General features: G+C 46.1%; 1 protein-coding gene across 1 annotated transcript in view; it reads right to left on the reverse strand.

The window, feature by feature from the left end:
- Positions 1-20,104, reverse strand: part of LOC135563129 (piezo-type mechanosensitive ion channel component 2-like) — a 396,954-nt gene that overhangs the window by 311,221 nt on the left and 65,629 nt on the right. Inside the window, 1 exon segment of the mRNA XM_065006107.1 lies at positions 3,298-3,423. Coding sequence (XP_064862179.1) covers positions 3,298-3,423 — 126 coding nt within the window.

Below are 20,104 nucleotides of genomic sequence, written 5' to 3' on the forward strand. Positions count from 1 at the left end.
TAGCATGACACTACAACATTATATTACAGCCATGTTAGAACCCCATTAACATGACACTACAACATTCTATAACAGCCATGTTAGAACCCCATTAACATGACACTACAACATTCTATAACAGCCATGTTAGAACCCCATTAACATGACACTACAACATTATATTACAGCCATGTTAGAACCCCATTAACATGACACTACAACATTCTATAACAGCCATGTTAGAACCCCATTAACATGACACTACAACATTCTATTACAGCCATGTTAGAACCCCATTAACATGACACTACAACACTATATTACAGCCATGTTAGAACCCCATTAGCATGACACTACAACATTATATTACAGCCATGTTAGAACCCCATTAACATGACACTACAACATTCTATAACAGCCATGTTAGAACCCCATTAACATGACACTACAACATTCTATAACAGCCATGTTAGAACCACATTAACATGACACTACAACATTCTATTACAGCAATGTTAGAACCCCATTAACATGACACTATAACATTCTATAACAGCCATGTTAGAACCACATTAACATGACATTACAACATTCTATTACAGCCATGTTAGAACCCCATTAACATGACACTACAACATTCTATTACAGCCATGTTAGAACCCCATTAACATGACACTACAACATTATATTACAGCCATGTTAGAACCCCATTAACATGACACTACAACATTATATTACAGCCATGTTAGAACCCCATTAACATGACACTACAACATTCTATAACAGCCATGTTAGAACCCCATTAACATGACACTACAACATTCTATAACAGCCATGTTAGAACCCCATTAACATGACACTACAACATTATATTACAGCCATGTTAGAACCCCATTAACATGACACTACAACATTCTATAACAGCCATGTTAGAACCCCATTAACATGACACTTTCTAGAACCCCCCATTAACATGACACTACAACATTCTATAACAGCCATGTTAGAACCCCATTAACATGACACTACAACATTCTATATCAGCCATGTTAGAACCCCATTAACATGACACTACAACATTCTATAACAGCCATGTTAGAACTCCATTAACATAACACTACAACATTCTATTACAGCCATGTTAGAACCCCATTAACATGACACTACAACATTCTATAACAGCCATGTTAGAACCCCATTAACATAACACTACAACATTCTATTACAGCAATGTTAGAACCCCATTAACATGACACTATAACATTCTATAACAGCCATGTTAGAACCACATTAACATGACATTACAACATTCTATTACAGCCATGTTAGAACCCCATTAACATGACACTACAACATTCTATTACAGCCATGTTAGAACCCCATTAACATGACACTACAACACTATATTACAGCCATGTTAGAACCCCATTAGCATGACACTACAACATTATATTACAGCCATGTTAGAACCCCATTAACATGACACTACAACATTCTATAACAGCCATGTTAGAACCCCATTAACATGACACTACAACATTCTATAACAGCCATGTTAGAACCACATTAACATGACACTACAACATTCTATTACAGCAATGTTAGAACCCCATTAACATGACACTATAACATTCTATAACAGCCATGTTAGAACCACATTAACATGACATTACAACATTCTATTACAGCCATGTTAGAACCCCATTAACATGACACTACAACATTCTATTACAGCCATGTTAGAACCCCATTAACATGACACTACAACATTATATTACAGCCATGTTAGAACCCCATTAGCATGACACTACAACATTATATTACAGCCATGTTAGAACCCCATTAACATGACACTACAACATTCTATAACAGCCATGTTAGAACCCCATTAACATGACACTACAACATTCTATAACAGCCATGTTAGAACCACATTAACATGACACTACAACATTCTATATCAGCCATGTTAGAACCCCATTAACATGACACTACAACATTCTATAACAGCCATGTTAGAACCCCATTAACATGACACTACAACATTATATTACAGCCATGTTAGAACCCCATTAACATGACACTACAACATTCTATATCAGCCATGTTAGAACCCCATTAACATGACACTAGAACATTCTATAACAGCCATGTTAGAACCCCACTAACATGACACTACAACATTCTATAACAGCCATGTTAGAACCCCATTGGCATCATAACACAACGTTATGCATCATGTCTTAGGGTAACGTGAGGGGAATTAAGCCTCATTCAGGATAGCTAGCAGAGGGAAGGGATTTATTTTCCAAATTATATACCGTCTATACATACCACGTATTTATACTGACACTGTTCAGTCTAATACAGTGGAAGTCGGAAGTTTACATACACCTTAGCCAAATACATTTCAACTCAGCTTTTCACAATTCCTGACATTTAATCTGAGTAAAACATTCCCATATCTTAGGTCAGTTAGGATCACCACTTTATTTTAAGAATGTGAAATGTCAGAATAATAGTAGAGAGAATGATTTATTTCAGCTTTTATTTCTTTCATCACATTCCCAGTGGGTCAGAAGTTTACATACACTCAATTGGTATTTGTTAGCATTGCCTTTAAATTATTTAACTTGGGTCAAACGTTTCGGGTAGCCTTCCACAAGCTTCCCACAATAAGTCGGGTGAATTTTTGCCCATTCCTCCTGACAGAACCAGTGTAACTGAGTCAGGTTTGTAGGCCTCCTTGCTCGCACATGCTTTTTCAGTTCTGCCCACACATTTTCTATAGGATTGAGGTCAGGGCTTTGTGATGGCCACTCCAATACCTCGACTTTGTTGTCCTTAAGCCATTTTGCCACAACTTTGGAAGTATGGTTGTGGTCATTGTACATTTGGAAGACCCATTTGCGACCAAGCTTTAACTTCCCGACTGATGTCTTGAGATGTTGCTTCAATATATCCACATAATTTTCCTACCTCATCTATTAGGTGAAGTACACCAGTCCCTCCTGCAGCAAAGCACCCCCACAACATGATGCTGCCACCCCGGTGCTTCGCGGTTGGGATGGTGTTCTTTGGCTTGCAAGCATCCCCCTATTTCCTCCAAACATAACAATAGTCATGATGGCCAAACAGTTCTATTTTTGTTCAGTTTGGCTCGGCTCAGTTTGGCCCTATGGTGTAAATTAGGCATAAGGTGTGAAGTTACTCACAGTTAAGGCGGGGGTAAACAGAGTTAGGGTTAAATCAGGGTACAGACTCAGTAGCGGGGTAAACAGAGTTAGGGTTAAATCAGGGTACAGACTCAGTACTCACAGTTGAAGGCGGGGTCTATGTTGTTCCTGGCCAATAGACTGTTGACAGTGATCTGATAGATGATGTGGAAGAGCAGGAAGCTGAGACTGCTGAAGCACAGGGACATGAGCAGGCGCCCCGTGTGGCCTGGAGGAGAAGGAGATCAGACTTTGGCCCTGTATGTGACTTCTATTACTGACATTCACCATATGAGACTTTAATAAACACTATATTCTCCCAGGCATGGATTTAAAAGGGACCGACTAATATAAAGAATAGGGTGGACATGCCCTCCAGCCCTCCAACCCTCCAGCCCTCCAACCCTACTACAGCACACTGCAGCGCACTACAGCACACTGCAGCACACTACAGCACACTACAGCACACTACAGCACACTGCAGCACACTGCAGCACACTACAGCACACTACAGCATACTGCAGCACACTATAGCACACTACAGTATACTGCAGCACACTACAGCACACTACAGCATACTACAGCATACTACAGTGCACTACAGCACACTGCAGCACACTATAGCACACTACAGTATACTGCAGCACACTACAGCACACTGCAGGACACTACAGCATACTGCAGGACACTATAGCACACTGCAGCACACTACAGCATACTGCAGCACACTATAGCACACTACAGTATACTGCAGCACACTACAGCACACTACAGCACACTGCAGGACACTACAGCATACTGCAGGACACTATAGCACACTGCAGCACACCACAGCATACTGCAGCACACTATAGCACACTACAGCATACTACAGCATACTACAGCACACTACAGCACACTACAGCACACTATAGCACACTACTATTAGTCCATCCCTTTTAAGGGGGCCCTCGGAGTGTGGTGTCAGGAAAATAACCTCACACTCAACGTCAACAAAACTAAGGAGATGATTGTGGACTTCAGGAAACAGCAGAGGGAACACCCCCCTATCCACATCGATGGAACAGTAGTGGAGAGGGTAGCAAGTTTTAAGTTCCTCGGCATACACATCACAGACAAACTGAACTGGTCCACTCACACAGACAGCATCGTGAAGAAGGCGCAGCAGCGCCTCTTCAACCTCAGGAGGCTGAAGAAATTTGGCTTGTCACCAAAAGCACTCACAAACTTCTACAGATGCACAATCGAGAGCATCCTGGCGGGCTGTATCACCGCCTGGTACGGCAACTGCTCCGCCCTCAACCGTAAGGCTCTCCAGAGGGTAGTGAGGTCTGCACAACGCATCACCGGGGGCAAACTACCTGCCCTCCAGGACACCTACACCACCCGATGTTACAGGAAGGCCATAAAGATCATCAAGGACATCAACCACCAGAGCCACTGCCTGTTCACCCCGCTATCATCCAGAAGGCGAGGTCAGTACAGGTGCATCAAAGCTGGGACCGAGAGACTGAAAAACATCTTCTATCTCAAGGCCATCAGACTGTTAAACAGCCACCACTAACATTGAGTGGCCGCTGCCAACACACTGACACTGACTCAACTCCAGCCACTTTAATAATGGGAATTGATGGGAAATTATGTAAATATATCACTAGCCACTTTAAACAATGCTACCTTATATAATGTTACTTAACCTACATTATTCATCTCATATGCATACGTATATACTGTACCCTATATCAGCGACTGCATCCTTATGTAATACATGTATCACTAGCCACTTTAACTATGCCACTTTGTTTACATACTCATCTCATATGTATATACTGTACTCGATACCATCTACTGTATCTTGCCTATGCTGCTCTGTACCATCACTCATTCATATATCCTTATGTACATATTCTTTATCCCCTTACACTGTGTATAAGACAGTAGTTTTGGAATTGTTAGTTAGATTACTTGTTGGTTATTACTGCATTGTCGGAACTAGAAGCACAAGCATTTCGCTACGCTCGCATTAACATCTGCTAACCATGTGTATGTGACAAATAAAAAATTTGATTTCATTTGATTTGATTTACAGCACACTACAGCACACTGCAGCACACTATAGCATACTGCAGCATACTACAGCACACTACAGCACACTATAGCACACTGCAGCACACTACAGCACACTACAGCACACTGCAGCACACTATAGCATACTGCAGCATACTACAGCACACTACAGCATACTACAGCACACTACAGCACACTACAGCACACTGCAGCACACTATAGCATACTGCAGCATACTACAGCACACTACAGCACACTACAGCACACTACAGCACACTGCAGCACACTACAGCACACTACAGCACACTGCAGCATACTACAACATACTACAGCATACTATAGTATACTTCAACATACTAGATCATACTAGTATAACAAATACAATGCTTTTTAAATTAAATTGTTGAGTGGGAGAGAGTGAACGAGTTCAGTCAGTGTGGAGAAGTGGGGAGAAGAGGAGAGAGAGAAAGAGGGAGAGAGAGAAGGGAGGCAGAGAGAGATGGGGGGGGACAGTGAGAGAGAAATAAAATGCTCCACACATTTCCAGGGTTTTATTACAGACCTACAGGGATTTGAAATAATTGTTAGTTGTTATGATGCCTGAGTAACAGGAACAGTGTATGGAGGAAATAGTAACAGGAACAGTGTAGGGAGGTGAAATAGTAACAGGAACAGTGTAGGGAGGTGAGTCAGTAACAGGAACAGTGTAGGGAGGTGAGTCAGTAACAGGAACAGTGTAGGGAGGTGAGTCAGTAACAGGAACAGTATAGGGAGGTGAGTCAGTAACAGGAACAGTGTAGAGAGGTGAGTCAGTAACAGTGTAGGGAGGTGAGTCAGTAACAGGAACAGTGTAGGGAGGTGAGTCAGTAACAGGAACAGTGTACGGAGGTGCGTCAGTAACAGGAACAGTGTAGGGAGGTGAGTCAGTAACAGTGTAGGGAGGTGAGTCAGTAACAGGAACAGTGTAGGGAGGTGAGTCAGTAACAGGAACAGTGTAGGGAGGTGAGTCAGTAACAGGAACAGTATAGGGAGGTGAGTCAGTAACAGGAACAGTGTAGGGAGGTGAGTCAGTAACAGTGTAGGGAGGTGAGTCAGTAACAGTGTAGGGAGGTGAGTCAGTAACAGGAACAGTGTATGGGAGGTTAGTCAGTGAATCATGTTAGCATGGTGAGTTACATGAAGACTTGCGTTAGCCATTAGCTCCCTGAATTGATGTCTAGGCTTTAGCTCTGCAGGCTAACAAAGACTTCTGACAAGCAGGGGAGCTGGGATCAAACCCAACCCAGTCAGTCACAGCACCAATAAGAGATGCATTTTATGATATCTTACGTTAGGCCCTGCGATAAACTAGTGTCCTGTCCAGGGGGTGTACTGTACATCACGCTGTCTCACTACAGAAACAGGAGATAGACTAGTGTCCTGTCCAGGGGGTGTACTGTACATCAAGCTGTCTCACTACAGAAACAGGAGATAGACTAGTGTCCTGTCCAGGGGGTGTACTGGTACATCACGCTGTCTCACTACAGAAACAGGAGATAGACTAGTGTCCTGTCCAGGGGGTGTACTGTAGATCAAGCTGTCTCACTGCAGAAATAGTAGATAGACTGGTGTCCTGTCCAGGGGGTGTACTGTACATCAGAAACAGGAGATAGACTAGTGTCCTGTCCAGGGGGTGTACTGTACATCAAGCTGTGTCACTGCAGAAACAGGAGATAGACTGGTGTCCTGTCCAGGGGGTGTACTGTACATCAAGCTGTCTCACTACAGAAACAGGATATAGACTGGTGTCCTGTCCAGGGGGTGTACTGTACATCAAGCTGTCTCACTACAGAAACAGGATATAGACTAGTGTCCTGTCCAGGGGGTGTACTGTACATCAAGCTGTCTCACTACAGAAACAGGAGATAGACTAGTGTCCTGTCCAGGGGGTGTACTGTAGATCAAGCTGTCTCACTGCAGAAATAGTAGATAGACTGGTGTCCTGTCCAGGGGGTGTACTGTACATCAGAAACAGGAGATAGACTAGTGTCCTGTCCGGGGGGTGTCCTGGTACATCACGCTGTCTCACTACAGAAACAGGAGATAGACTAGTGTCCTGTCCAGGGGGGTGTACTGTACATCAGAAAAAGGATATAGACTAGTGTCCTGTCCAGGGGGGTGTACTGTACATCAGAAACAGGATATAGACTAGTGTCCTGTCTAGGGGGTGTACTGGTACATCACGCTGTCTCACTACAGAAACAGGAGATAGACTGGTGTCCTGTCTAGGGGGTGTACTGTACATCAAGCTGTCTCACTACAGAAACAGGAGATAGACTAGTGTCCTGTCCAGGGGGTGTACTGTACATCAGAAACAGGATATAGACTAGTGTCCTGTCTAGGGGGTGTACTGGTACATCAGAAACAGGAGATAGACTAGTGTCCTGTCCAGGGGGGTGTACTGTACATCAGAAACAGGAGATAGACTAGTGTCCTGTCCAGGGGGTGTACTGTAGATCAAGCTGTCTCACTGCAGAAATAGTAGATAGACTGGTGTCCTGTCCAGGGGGTGTACTGTACATCAGAAACAGGAGATAGACTAGTGTCCTGTCCGGGGGGTGTCCTGGTACATCACGCTGTCTCACTACAGAAACAGGAGATAGACTAGTGTCCTGTCCAGGGGGGTGTACTGTACATCAGAAACAGGATATAGACTAGTGTCCTGTCCAGGGGGGTGTACTGTACATCAGAAACAGGATATAGACTAGTGTCCTGTCTAGGGGGTGTACTGGTACATCACGCTGTCTCACTACAGAAACAGGAGATAGACTGGTGTCCTGTCTAGGGGGTGTACTGTACATCAAGCTGTCTCACTACAGAAACAGGAGATAGACTAGTGTCCTGTCCAGGGGGTGTACTGTACATCAGAAACAGGATATAGACTAGTGTCCTGTCTAGGGTGTGTACTGGTACATCAGAAACAGGAGATAGACTAGTGTCCTGTCCAGGGGGGTGTACTGTACATCAGAAACAGGAGATAGACTAGTGTCCTGTCCAGGGGGTGTACTGTACATCACGCTGTCTCACTACAGAAACAGGATATAGACTAGTGTCCTGTCTAGGGGGTGTACTGGTACATCAGAAACAGGAGATAGACTAGTGTCCTGTCCAGGGGGGTGTACTGTACATCAGAAACAGGATATAGACTAGTGTCCTGTCCAGGGGGGTGTACTGTACATCAGAAACAGGAGATAGACTAGTGTCCTGTCTAGGGGGTGTCCTGTACATCAGAAACAGGATATAGACTCGTGTCCTGTCCAGGGGGGTGTACTGTACATCAGAAACAGGAGATAGACTAGTGTCCTGTCTAGGGGGGTGTACTGTACATCAGAAACAGGAGATAGACTAGTGTCCTGTCTAGGGGGTGTACTGTACATCAAGCTGTCTCACTACAGAAACAGGAGATAGACTAGTGTCCTGTCTAGGGGGTGTACTGTACATCAAGCTGTCTCACTACAGAAACAGGAGATAGACTAGTGTCCTGTCTAGGGGGTGTACTGTACATCAAGCTGTCTCACTACAGAAACAGGAGATAGACTAGTGTCCTGTCCAGGGGGTGTACTGTACATCAAGCTGTCTCACTACAGAAACAGGAGATAGACTAGTGTCCTGTCCAGGGGGTGTACTGTACATCAGAAACAGGATATAGACTAGTGTCCTGTCTAGGGGGTGTACTGGTACATCAGAAACAGGAGATAGACTAGTGTCCTGTCCAGGGGGGTGTACTGTACATCAGAAACAGGAGATAGACTAGTGTCCTGTCCAGGGGGTGTACTGTACATCACGCTGTCTCACTACAGAAACAGGATATAGACTAGTGTCCTGTCCAGGGGGGTGTACTGTACATCAGAAACAGGATATAGACTAGTGTCCTGTCCAGGGGGGTGTACTGTACATCAGAAACAGGAGATAGACTAGTGTCCTGTCTAGGGGGTGTCCTGTACATCAGAAACAGGATATAGACTAGTGTCCTGTCCAGGGGGGTGTACTGTACATCAGAAACAGGAGATAGACTAGTGTCCTGTCTAGGGGGGTGTACTGTACATCAGAAACAGGAGATAGACTAGTGTCCTGTCTAGGGGGTGTACTGTACATCAGAAACAGGATATAGACTAGTGTCCTGTCTACACATCAGAAACAGGAGATAGACTAGTGTCCTGTCCAGGGGGTGTACTGTACATCAGAAACAGGAGATAGACTGGTGTCCTGTCCAGGGGGTGTACTGTACATCAGAAACAGGAGATAGACTAGTGTCCTGTCCAGGGGGTGTACTGTACATCAAGCTGTCTCACTACAGAAACAGGAGATAGACTAGTGTCCTGTCCAGGGGGTGTACTGTACATCAAGCTGTCTCACTACAGAAACAGGATATAGACTAGTGTCCTGTCTAGGGGGTGTACTGTACATCAAGCTGTCTCACTACAGAAACAGGAGATAGACTAGTGTCCTGTCCAGGGGGTGTACTGTACATCAAGCTGTCTCACTACAGAAACAGGAGATAGACTAGTGTCCTGTCTAGGGGGTGTACTGTAGATCAAGCTGTCTCACTACAGAAACAGGAGATAGACTAGTGTCCTGTCCAGGGGGGTGTACTGTACATCAGAAACAGGATATAGACTAGTGTCCTGTCCAGGGGGTGTACTGTACATCAAGCTGTTTCAATACAGAAACAGGAGATAGACTGGTGTCCTGTCCAGGGGGTGTACTGTACATCAAGCTGTCTCACTACAGAAACAGGAGATAGACTAGTGTCCTGTCTAGGGGGTGTACTGTACATCAAGCTGTCTCACTACAGAAACAGGAGATAGACTAGTGTCCTGTCCAGGGGGTGTACTGTACATCAAGCTGTCTCACTACAGAAACAGGATATAGACTAGTGTCCTGTCTAGGGGGTGTACTGTACATCAGAAACAGGATATAGACTAGTGTCCTGTCTAGGGGGTGTACTGGTACATCAGAAACAGGAGATAGACTAGTGTCCTGTCCAGGGGGGTGTACTGTACATCAAGCTGTCTCACTACAGAAACAGGAGATAGACTAGTGTCCTGTCCAGGGGGTGTACTGTACATCAAGCTGTCTCACTACAGAAACAGGAGATAGACTAGTGTCCTGTCCAGGGGGTGTACTGTACATCAGAAACAGGATATAGACTAGTGTCCTGTCTAACATCAGAAACAGGAGATAGACTAGTGTCCTGTCAGGGGTGTACTGTACATCAGAAACAGGAGATAGACTAGTGTCCTGTCCAGGGGTGTACTGTACATCAGAAACAGGAGATAGACTGGTGTCCTGTCCAGGGTGTACTGTACATCAGAAACAGGAGATAGACTAGTGTCCTGTCAGGGGGTGTACTGTACATCAAGCTGTCTCACTACAGAAACAGGAGATAGACTAGTGTCCTGTCCAGGGGTGTACTGTACATCAAGCTGTCTCACTACAGAAACAGGATATAGACTAGTGTCCTGTCTAGGGGGTGTACTGTACATCAAGCTGTCTCACTACAGAAACAGGAGATAGACTAGTGTCCTGTCCAGGGGTGTACTGTACATCAAGCTGTCTCACTACAGAAACAGGAGATAGACTAGTGTCCTGTCTAGGGGTGTACTGTACATCAAGCTGTCTCACTACAGAAACAGGAGATAGACTAGTGTCCTGTCCAGGGGTACATCAGTGTACCTGTACACATCAAGCTGTCTCAAACAGAAACAGGAGATAGACTAGTGTCCTGTCCAGGGGTGTACTGGTACATCAAGCTGTCTCACTACAGAAACAGGAGATAGACTAGTGTCCTGTCAGGGTGTACTGTACATCAAGCTGTCTCACTACAGAAACAGGATATAGACTAGTGTCCTGTCCAGGGTGTACTGTACATCAAGCTGTCTCACTACAGAAACAGGAGATAGACTAGTGTCCTGTCCAGGGGGTGTACTGTACATCAAGCTGTCTCACTACAGAAACAGGAGATAGACTAGTGTCCTGTCCAGGGGGTGTACTGTACATCAAGCTGTCTCACTACAGAAACAGGAGATAGACTAGTGTCCTGTCAGGGGGTGTACTGTACATCAAGCTGTCTCACTACAGAAACAGGAGATAGACTAGTGTCCTGTCTAGGGGTGTACTGTAGATCAAGCTGTCTCACTACAGAAACAGGAGATAGACTAGTGTCCTGTCCAGGGGGTGTACTCAAGCTGTCTCACTACAGAAACAGGAGATAGACTAGTGTCCTGTCCAGGGGGTGTACTGTACATCAAGCTGTCTCAATACAGAAACAGGAGATAGACTGGTGTCCTGTCCAGGGGGTGTACTGGTACATCAAGCTGTCTCTCTACAGAAACAGGATATAGACTAGTGTCCTGTCCAGGGGGTGTACTGTACATCAAGCTGTCTCACTACAGAAACAGGATATAGACTAGTGTCCTGTCCAGGGGGTGTACTGTACATCAAGCTGTCTCACTACAGAAACAGGAGATAGACTAGTGTCCTGTCCAGGGGGTGTACTGTACATCAAGCTGTCTCACTACAGAAACAGGAGATAGACTAGTGTCCTGTCCAGGGGGTGTACTGTACATCAGGAGATAGACTGTCTCTGTCCAGGGGGTGTACTGTACATCAGAAACAGGAGATAGACTAGTGTCCTGTCCAGGGGGTGTACTGTACATCAAGCTGTCTCACTCAGAAACAGGAGATAGACTAGTGTCCTGTCCAGGGGTGTACTGTACATCAGAAACAGGAGATAGACTAGTGTCCTGTCACATCAGAAACAGGAGATAGACTAGTGTCCTGTCCAGGGGGTGTACTGTACATCAGAAACAGGAGATAGACTAGTGTCCTGTCCAGGGGGTGTACTGTACATCAGAAACAGGAGATAGACTGGTGTCCTGTCCAGGGGGTGTACTGTACATCAGAAACAGGAGATAGACTAGTGTCCTGTCCAGGGGGTGTACTGTACATCAAGCTGTCTCACTACAGAAACAGGAGATAGACTAGTGTCCTGTCCAGGGGGTGTACTGTACATCAAGCTGTCTCACTACAGAAACAGGAGATAGACTAGTGTCCTGTCCAGGGGGTGTACTGTACATCAAGCTGTCTCACTACAGAAACAGGAGATAGACTAGTGTCCTGTCCAGGGGGTGTACTGTACATCAAGCTGTCTCACTACAGAAACAGGAGATAGACTAGTGTCCTGTCCAGGGGGTGTACTGTACATCAAGCTGTCTCACTACAGAAACAGGAGATAGACTAGTGTCCTGTCCAGGGGTGTACTGTACATCAAGCTGTCTCACTACAGAAACAGGAGATAGACTAGTGTCCTGTCCAGGGGTGTACTGTACATCAAGCTGTCTCAAACAGAAACAGAGATAGACTAGTGTCCTGTCCAGGGGGTGTACTGTACATCAAGCTGTCTCAAAGAAACAGGAGATAGACTAGTGTCCTGTCCAGGGGGTGTACTGGTACATCAAGCTGTCTCACTACAGAAACAGGAGATAGACTAGTGTCCTGTCCAGGGGGTGTACTGTACATCAAGCTGTCTCACTACAGAAACAGGAGATAGACTAGTGTCCTGTCCAGGGGTGTACTGTACATCAAGCTGTCTCACTACAGAAACAGGAGATAGACTAGTGTCCTGTCCAGGGGGTGTACTGTACATCAAGCTGTCTCACTACAGAAACAGGAGATAGACTAGTGTCCTGTCCAGGGGGTGTACTGTACATCAAGCTGTCTCACTACAGAAACAGGAGATAGACTAGTGTCCTGTCCAGGGGGTGTACTGTACATCAAGGATATAGACTAGTCTCACTACAGAAACAGGAGATAGACTAGTGTCCTGTCCAGGGGGTGTACTGTACATCAGAAACAGAACACAGGAGATAGACTAGTGTCCTGTCCAGGGGTGTACTGTACATCAAGCTGTCTCACTACAGAAACAGGAGATAGACTAGTGTCCTGTCCAGGGGGTGTACTGTACATCAAGCTGTCTCACTACAGAAACAGGAGATAGACTAGTGTCCTGTCCAGGGGTGTACTGTACATCAAGCTGTCTCATACAGAAACAGGAGATAGACTAGTGTCCTGTCCAGGGGGTGTACTGTACATCAGAAACAGTCTCACTACAGAAACAGGAGATAGACTAGTGTCCTGTCTAGGGGGTGTACTGTACATCAAGCTGTCTCACTCAGAAACAGGAGATAGACTAGTGTCCTGTCCAGGGGTGTACTGTACATCAGAAACAGGAGATAGACTAGTGTCCTGTCTAGGGGTGTACTGGTACATCAAGCTGTCTCACTACAGAAACAGGAGATAGACTAGTGTCCTGTCCAGGGGGTGTACTGTACATCAAGCTGTCTCACTACAGAAACAGGAGATAGACTAGTGTCCTGTCCAGGGGGTGTACTGTACATCAAGCTGTCTCACTACAGAAACAGGAGATAGACTAGTGTCCTGTCCAGGGGGTGTACTGTACATCAAGCTGTCTCACTACAGAAACAGGAGATAGACTAGTGTCCTGTCCAGGGGTGTACTGTACATCAAGCTGTCTCACTACAGAAACAGGAGATAGACTAGTGTCCTGTCCAGGGGTGTACTAGTGTCCTGTCCAGGGGTGTACTGTACATGTCTCATCAGAAACAGGAGATAGACTAGACTAGTGTCCTGTCCAGGGGGGTGTACTGTACATCAAGCTGTCTCAAACAGGAGATAGACTAGTGTCCTGTCCAGGGGGTGTACTGTACATCAGCTGTCTCAACAGAAACAGGAGATAGACTAGTGTCCTGTCCAGGGGGTGTACTGTACATCAGTCTCACTAAGAAACAGGAGATAGACTAGTGTCCTGTCCAGGGGTGTACTGTACATCAGAAACAGGAGATAGACTAGTGTCCTGTCCAGGGGTGTCTCACATCAGAAACAGGAGATAGACTAGTGTCCTGTCCAGGGGTGTACTGTACATCAAGCTGTCTCACTACAGAAACAGGAGATAGACTAGTGTCCTGTCCAGGGGTGTACTGTACATCAAGCTGTCTCACTACAGAAACAGGAGATAGACTAGTGTCCTGTCTAGGGGGTGTACTGTACATCAAGCTGTCTCAAACAGAAACAGGAGATAGACTAGTGTCCTGTCCAGGGGGTGTACTGGTACATCAGCTGTCTCAAAGAAACAGGAGATAGACTAGTGTCCTGTCCAGGGGGTGTCCTGTACATCAAGCTGTCTCACTACAGAAACAGGAGATAGACTAGTGTCCTGTCCAGGGGGGTGTACTGTACATCAGAAACAGGAGATAGACTAGTGTCCTGTCCAGGGGGGTGTACTGTACATCAGAAACAGGAGATAGACTAGTGTCCTGTCCAGGGGGGTGTACTGTACATCAAGCTGTCTCACTACAGAAACAGGAGATAGACTAGTGTCCTGTCCAGGGGGTGTACTGGTACATCAAGCTGTCTCACTACAGAAACAGGAGATAGACTAGTGTCCTGTCCAGGGGTGTACTGTACATCAAGCTGTCTCACTACAGAAACAGGAGATAGACTAGTGTCCTGTCCAGGGGGTGTACTGTACATCAAGCTGTCTCACTACAGAAACAGGAGATAGACTAGTGTCCTGTCCAGGGGGTGTACTGTGTCTCATCAGAAACAGGAGATAGACTAGTGTCCTGTCCAGGGGTGTACTGGTACATCAAGCTGTCTCACTACAGAAACAGGAGATAGACTAGTGTCCTGTCCAGGGGGTGTACTGGTACATCAAGCTGTCTCTCACTGTCCAGGGGGAGTGTACTGTAGAAACAGGATATAGACTAGTGTCCTGTCCAGGGGTGTACTGTACATCAAGCTGTCTCACTACAGAAACAGGAGATAGACTAGTGTCCTGTCCAGGGGGTGTACTGTACATCAAGCTGTCTCACTACAGAAACAGGAGATAGACTAGTGTCCTGTCCAGGGGTGTACTGTACATCAAGCTGTCTCACTACAGAAACAGGAGATAGACTAGTGTCCTGTCCAGGGGGTGTACTGTACATCAAGCTGTCTCACTAAGAAACAGGAGATAGACTAGTGTCCTGTCCAGGGGTGTACTGTACATCAGAACATCAGAAACAGGAGATAGACTAGTGTCCTGTCCAGGGGTGTACTGTACATCAGAAACAGGGGTGTACTGGTACATCAGAAACAGGAGATAGACTAGTGTCCTGTCCAGGGGTGTGGTACTGTCTCACACTACAGAAACAGGAGATAGACTAGTGTCCTGTCCAGGGGTGTACTGTACATCAGAAACAGGAGATAGACTGTGTCTCACTACAGAAACAGGAGATAGACTAGTGTCCTGTCTAGGGGGTGTACTGTACATCAAAACAGGAGATAGACTGTCTGTCAGGGGGTGTACTGTACATCAGAAACAGGAGATAGACTAGTGTCCTGTCCAGGGGTGTACTGTACATCAAGCTGTCTCACACTACAGAAACAGGAGATAGACTAGTGTCCTGTCCAGGGGGTGTACTGTACATCAAGCTGTCTCATCAGAAACAGGAGATAGACTAGTGTCCTGTCTAGGGGGTGTACTGTACATCAAGCTGTCTCAACAGAAACAGGAGATAGACTAGTGTCCTGTCCAGGGGGTGTACTGTACTCAAGTGTCTCACTACAGAAACAGGAGATAGACTAGTGTCCTGTCCAGGGGGTGTACTGTACATCAGAAACAGGATATAGACTGTCTCACTACAGAAACAGGAGATAGACTAGTGTCCTGTCCAGGGGGTGTACTGTACATCAGAAACAGGAGATAGACTAGTGTCCTGTCCAGGGGGTGTACTGTACATCAAGGATATAGACTGTCCTGTCAGGGGGTACTGTACATCAGAAACAGGAGATAGACAGTGTCCTGTCTAGGGGGTGTCCTGTACATCAGAAACAGGATATAGACTAGTGTCCTGTCCAGGGGGTGTACTGTACATCAGAAACAGGAGATAGACTAGTGTCCTGTCTAGGGGGGTGTACTGTACATCAGAAACAGGAGATAGACTAGTGTCCTGTCTAGGGGGTGTACTGTACATCAGAAACAGGATATAGACTAGTGTCCTGTCTAGGGGGGTGTACTGGTACATCAGAAACAGGAGATAGACTAGTGTCCTGTCCAGGGGGTGTACTGTACATCAGAAACAGGAGATGACTCCCTGTCCAGGGGTGTACTGTACATCAGAAACAGGAGATAGACTAGTGTCCTGTCCAGGGGGTGTACTGTACATCAAGCTGTCTCACTACAGAAACAGGAGATAGACTAGTGTCCTGTCCAGGGGGTGTACTGTACATCAAGCTGTCTCACTACAGAAACAGGATATAGACTAGTGTCCTGTCTAGGGGGTGTACTGTACATCAAGCTGTCTCACTACAGAAACAGGAGATAGACTAGTGTCCTGTCCAGGGGGTGTACTGTACATCAAGCTGTCTCACTACAGAAACAGGAGATAGACTAGTGTCCTGTCCAGGGGTGTACTGTAGATCAAGCTGTCTCACTACAGAAACAGGAGATAGACTAGTGTCCTGTCCAGGGGGTGTACTGTACATCAGAAACAGGAGATAGACTAGTGTCCTGTCCAGGGGTGTACTGTACATCAAGCTGTCTCACTACAGAAACAGGAGATAGACTAGTGTCCTGTCCAGGGGTGTCTGTACATCAAGCTGTCTCACTACAGAAACAGGATATAGACTAGTGTCCTGTCTAGGGGGTGTACTGTACATCAAGCTGTCTCACTACAGAAACAGGAGATAGACTAGTGTCCTGTCCAGGGGGTGTACTGTACATCAAGCTGTCTCACTACAGAAACAGGAGATAGACTAGTGTCCTGTCTAGGGGGTGTACTGTAGATCAAGCTGTCTCACTACAGAAACAGGAGATAGACTAGTGTCCTGTCCAGGGGGGTGTACTGTACATCAGAAACAGGATATAGACTAGTGTCCTGTCCAGGGGGTGTACTGTACATCAAGCTGTCTCAATACAGAAACAGGAGATAGACTGGTGTCCTGTCCAGGGGGTGTACTGGTACATCAAGCTGTCTCTCTACAGAAACAGGATATAGACTAGTGTCCTGTCCAGGGGGTGTACTGTACATCAAGCTGTCTCACTACAGAAACAGGATATAGACTAGTGTCCTGTCCAGGAGGTGTACTGTACATCAAGCTGTCTCACTACAGAAACAGGAGATAGACTAGTGTCCTGTCCAGGGGGTGTACTGTACATCACGCTGTCTCACTACAGAAACAGGATATAGACTAGTGTCCTGTCTAGGGGGTGTACTGGTACATCAGAAACAGGAGATAGACTAGTGTCCTGTCCAGGGGGTGTACTGTACATCAGAAACAGGATATAGACTAGTGTCCTGTCCAGGGGGTGTACTGTACATCAGAAACAGGAGATAGACTAGTGTCCTGTCTAGGGGGTGTCCTGTACATCAGAAACAGGATATAGACTCGTGTCCTGTCCAGGGGGGTGTACTGTACATCAGAAACAGGAGATAGACTAGTGTCCTGTCTAGGGGGGTGTACTGTACATCAGAAACAGGAGATAGACTAGTGTCCTGTCTAGGGGGTGTACTGTACATCAAGCTGTCTCACTACAGAAACAGGAGATAGACTAGTGTCCTGTCTAGGGGGTGTACTGTACATCAAGCTGTCTCACTACAGAAACAGGAGATAGACTAGTGTCCTGTCTAGGGGGTGTACTGTACATCAAGCTGTCTCACTACAGAAACAGGAGATAGACTAGTGTCCTGTCCAGGGGGTGTACTGTACATCAGAAACAGGATATAGACTAGTGTCCTGTCTAGGGGGTGTACTGGTACATCAGAAACAGGAGATAGACTAGTGTCCTGTCCAGGGGGTGTACTGTACATCAGAAACAGGAGATAGACTAGTGTCCTGTCCAGGGGTGTACTGTACATCACGCTGTCTCACTACAGAAACAGGATATAGACTAGTGTCCTGTCCAGGGGTGTACTGTACATCAGAAACAGGATATAGACTAGTGTCCTGTCCAGGGGGGTGTACTGTACATCAGAAACAGGAGATAGACTAGTGTCCTGTCTAGGGGGTGTCCTGTACATCAGAAACAGGATATAGACTAGTGTCCTGTCCAGGGGGGTGTACTGTACATCAGAAACAGGAGATAGACTAGTGTCCTGTCTAGGGGGGTGTACTGTACATCAGAAACAGGAGATAGACTAGTGTCCTGTCTAGGGGGTGTACTGTACATCAGAAACAGGATATAGACTAGTGTCCTGTCTAGGGGGGTGTACTGGTACATCAGAAACAGGAGATAGACTAGTGTCCTGTCCAGGGGGTGTACTGTACATCAGAAACAGGAGATAGACTGGTGTCCTGTCCAGGGGGTGTACTGTACATCAGAAACAGGAGATAGACTAGTGTCCTGTCCAGGGGGTGTACTGTACATCAAGCTGTCTCACTACAGAAACAGGAGATAGACTAGTGTCCTGTCCAGGGGGTGTACTGTACATCAAGCTGTCTCACTACAGAAACAGGATATAGACTAGTGTCCTGTCTAGGGGGTGTACTGTACATCAAGCTGTCTCACTACAGAAACAGGAGATAGACTAGTGTCCTGTCCAGGGGGTGTACTGTACATCAAGCTGTCTCACTACAGAAACAGGAGATAGACTAGTGTCCTGTCCAGGGGGGTGTACTGTACATCAGAAACAGGATATAGACTAGTGTCCTGTCCAGGGGGTGTACTGTACATCAAGCTGTCTCAATACAGAAACAGGAGATAGACTGGTGTCCTGTCCAGGGGGTGTACTGGTACATCAAGCTGTCTCTCTACAGAAACAGGATATAGACTAGTGTCCTGTCCAGGGGGTGTACTGTACATCAAGCTGTCTCACTACAGAAACAGGATATAGACTAGTGTCCTGTCCAGGGGGTGTACTGTACATCAAGCTGTCTCACTACAGAAACAGGAGATAGACTAGTGTCCTGTCCAGGGGGTGTACTGTACATCAAGCTGTCTCACTACAGAAACAGGAGATAGACTAGTGTCCTGTCCAGGGGGTGTACTGTACATCAAGCTGTCTCAATACAGAAACAGGATATAGACTAGTGTCCTGTCCAGGGGGTGTACTGTACATCAAGCTGTCTCAATACAGAAACAGGAGATAGACTGGTGTCCTGTCCAGGGGGTGTACTGTACATCAAGCTGTCTCACTACAGAAACAGGAGATAGACTAGTGTCCTGTCCAGGGGGTGTACTGTACATCAAGCTGTCTCACTACAGAAACAGGATATAGACTAGTGTCCTGTCCAGGGGGTGTACTGTACATCAAGCTGTCTCACTACAGAAACAGGATATAGACTAGTGTCCTGTCCAGGGGGTGTACTGTACATCAAGCTGTCTCACTACAGAAACAGGATATAGACTAGTGTCCTGTCCAGGGGGTGTACTGTACATCAGAAACAGGATATAGACTAGTGTCCTGTCCAGGGGGTGTACTGTACATCAGAAACAGGATATAGACTAGTGTCCTGTCTAGGGGGTGTACTGTACATCAGAAACAGGATATAGACTAGTGTCCTGTCCAGGGGGTGTACTGTACATCAGAAACAGGAGATAGACTAGTGTCCTGTCTAGGGGGTGTACTGTACATCAGAAACAGGATATAGACTGGTGTCCTGTCCAGGGGGTGTACTGTACATCAAGCTGTCTCACTACAGAAACAGGATATAGACTAGTGTCCTGTCCAGGGGGTGTACTGTACATCAGAAACAGGATATAGACTAGTGTCCTGTCCAGGGGGTGTACTGTACATCAGAAA

This window comes from Oncorhynchus nerka, linkage group LG20, assembly GCF_034236695.1.
Source record: "Oncorhynchus nerka isolate Pitt River linkage group LG20, Oner_Uvic_2.0, whole genome shotgun sequence".
NCBI classification, from domain to species: domain Eukaryota; kingdom Metazoa; phylum Chordata; class Actinopteri; order Salmoniformes; family Salmonidae; genus Oncorhynchus; species Oncorhynchus nerka.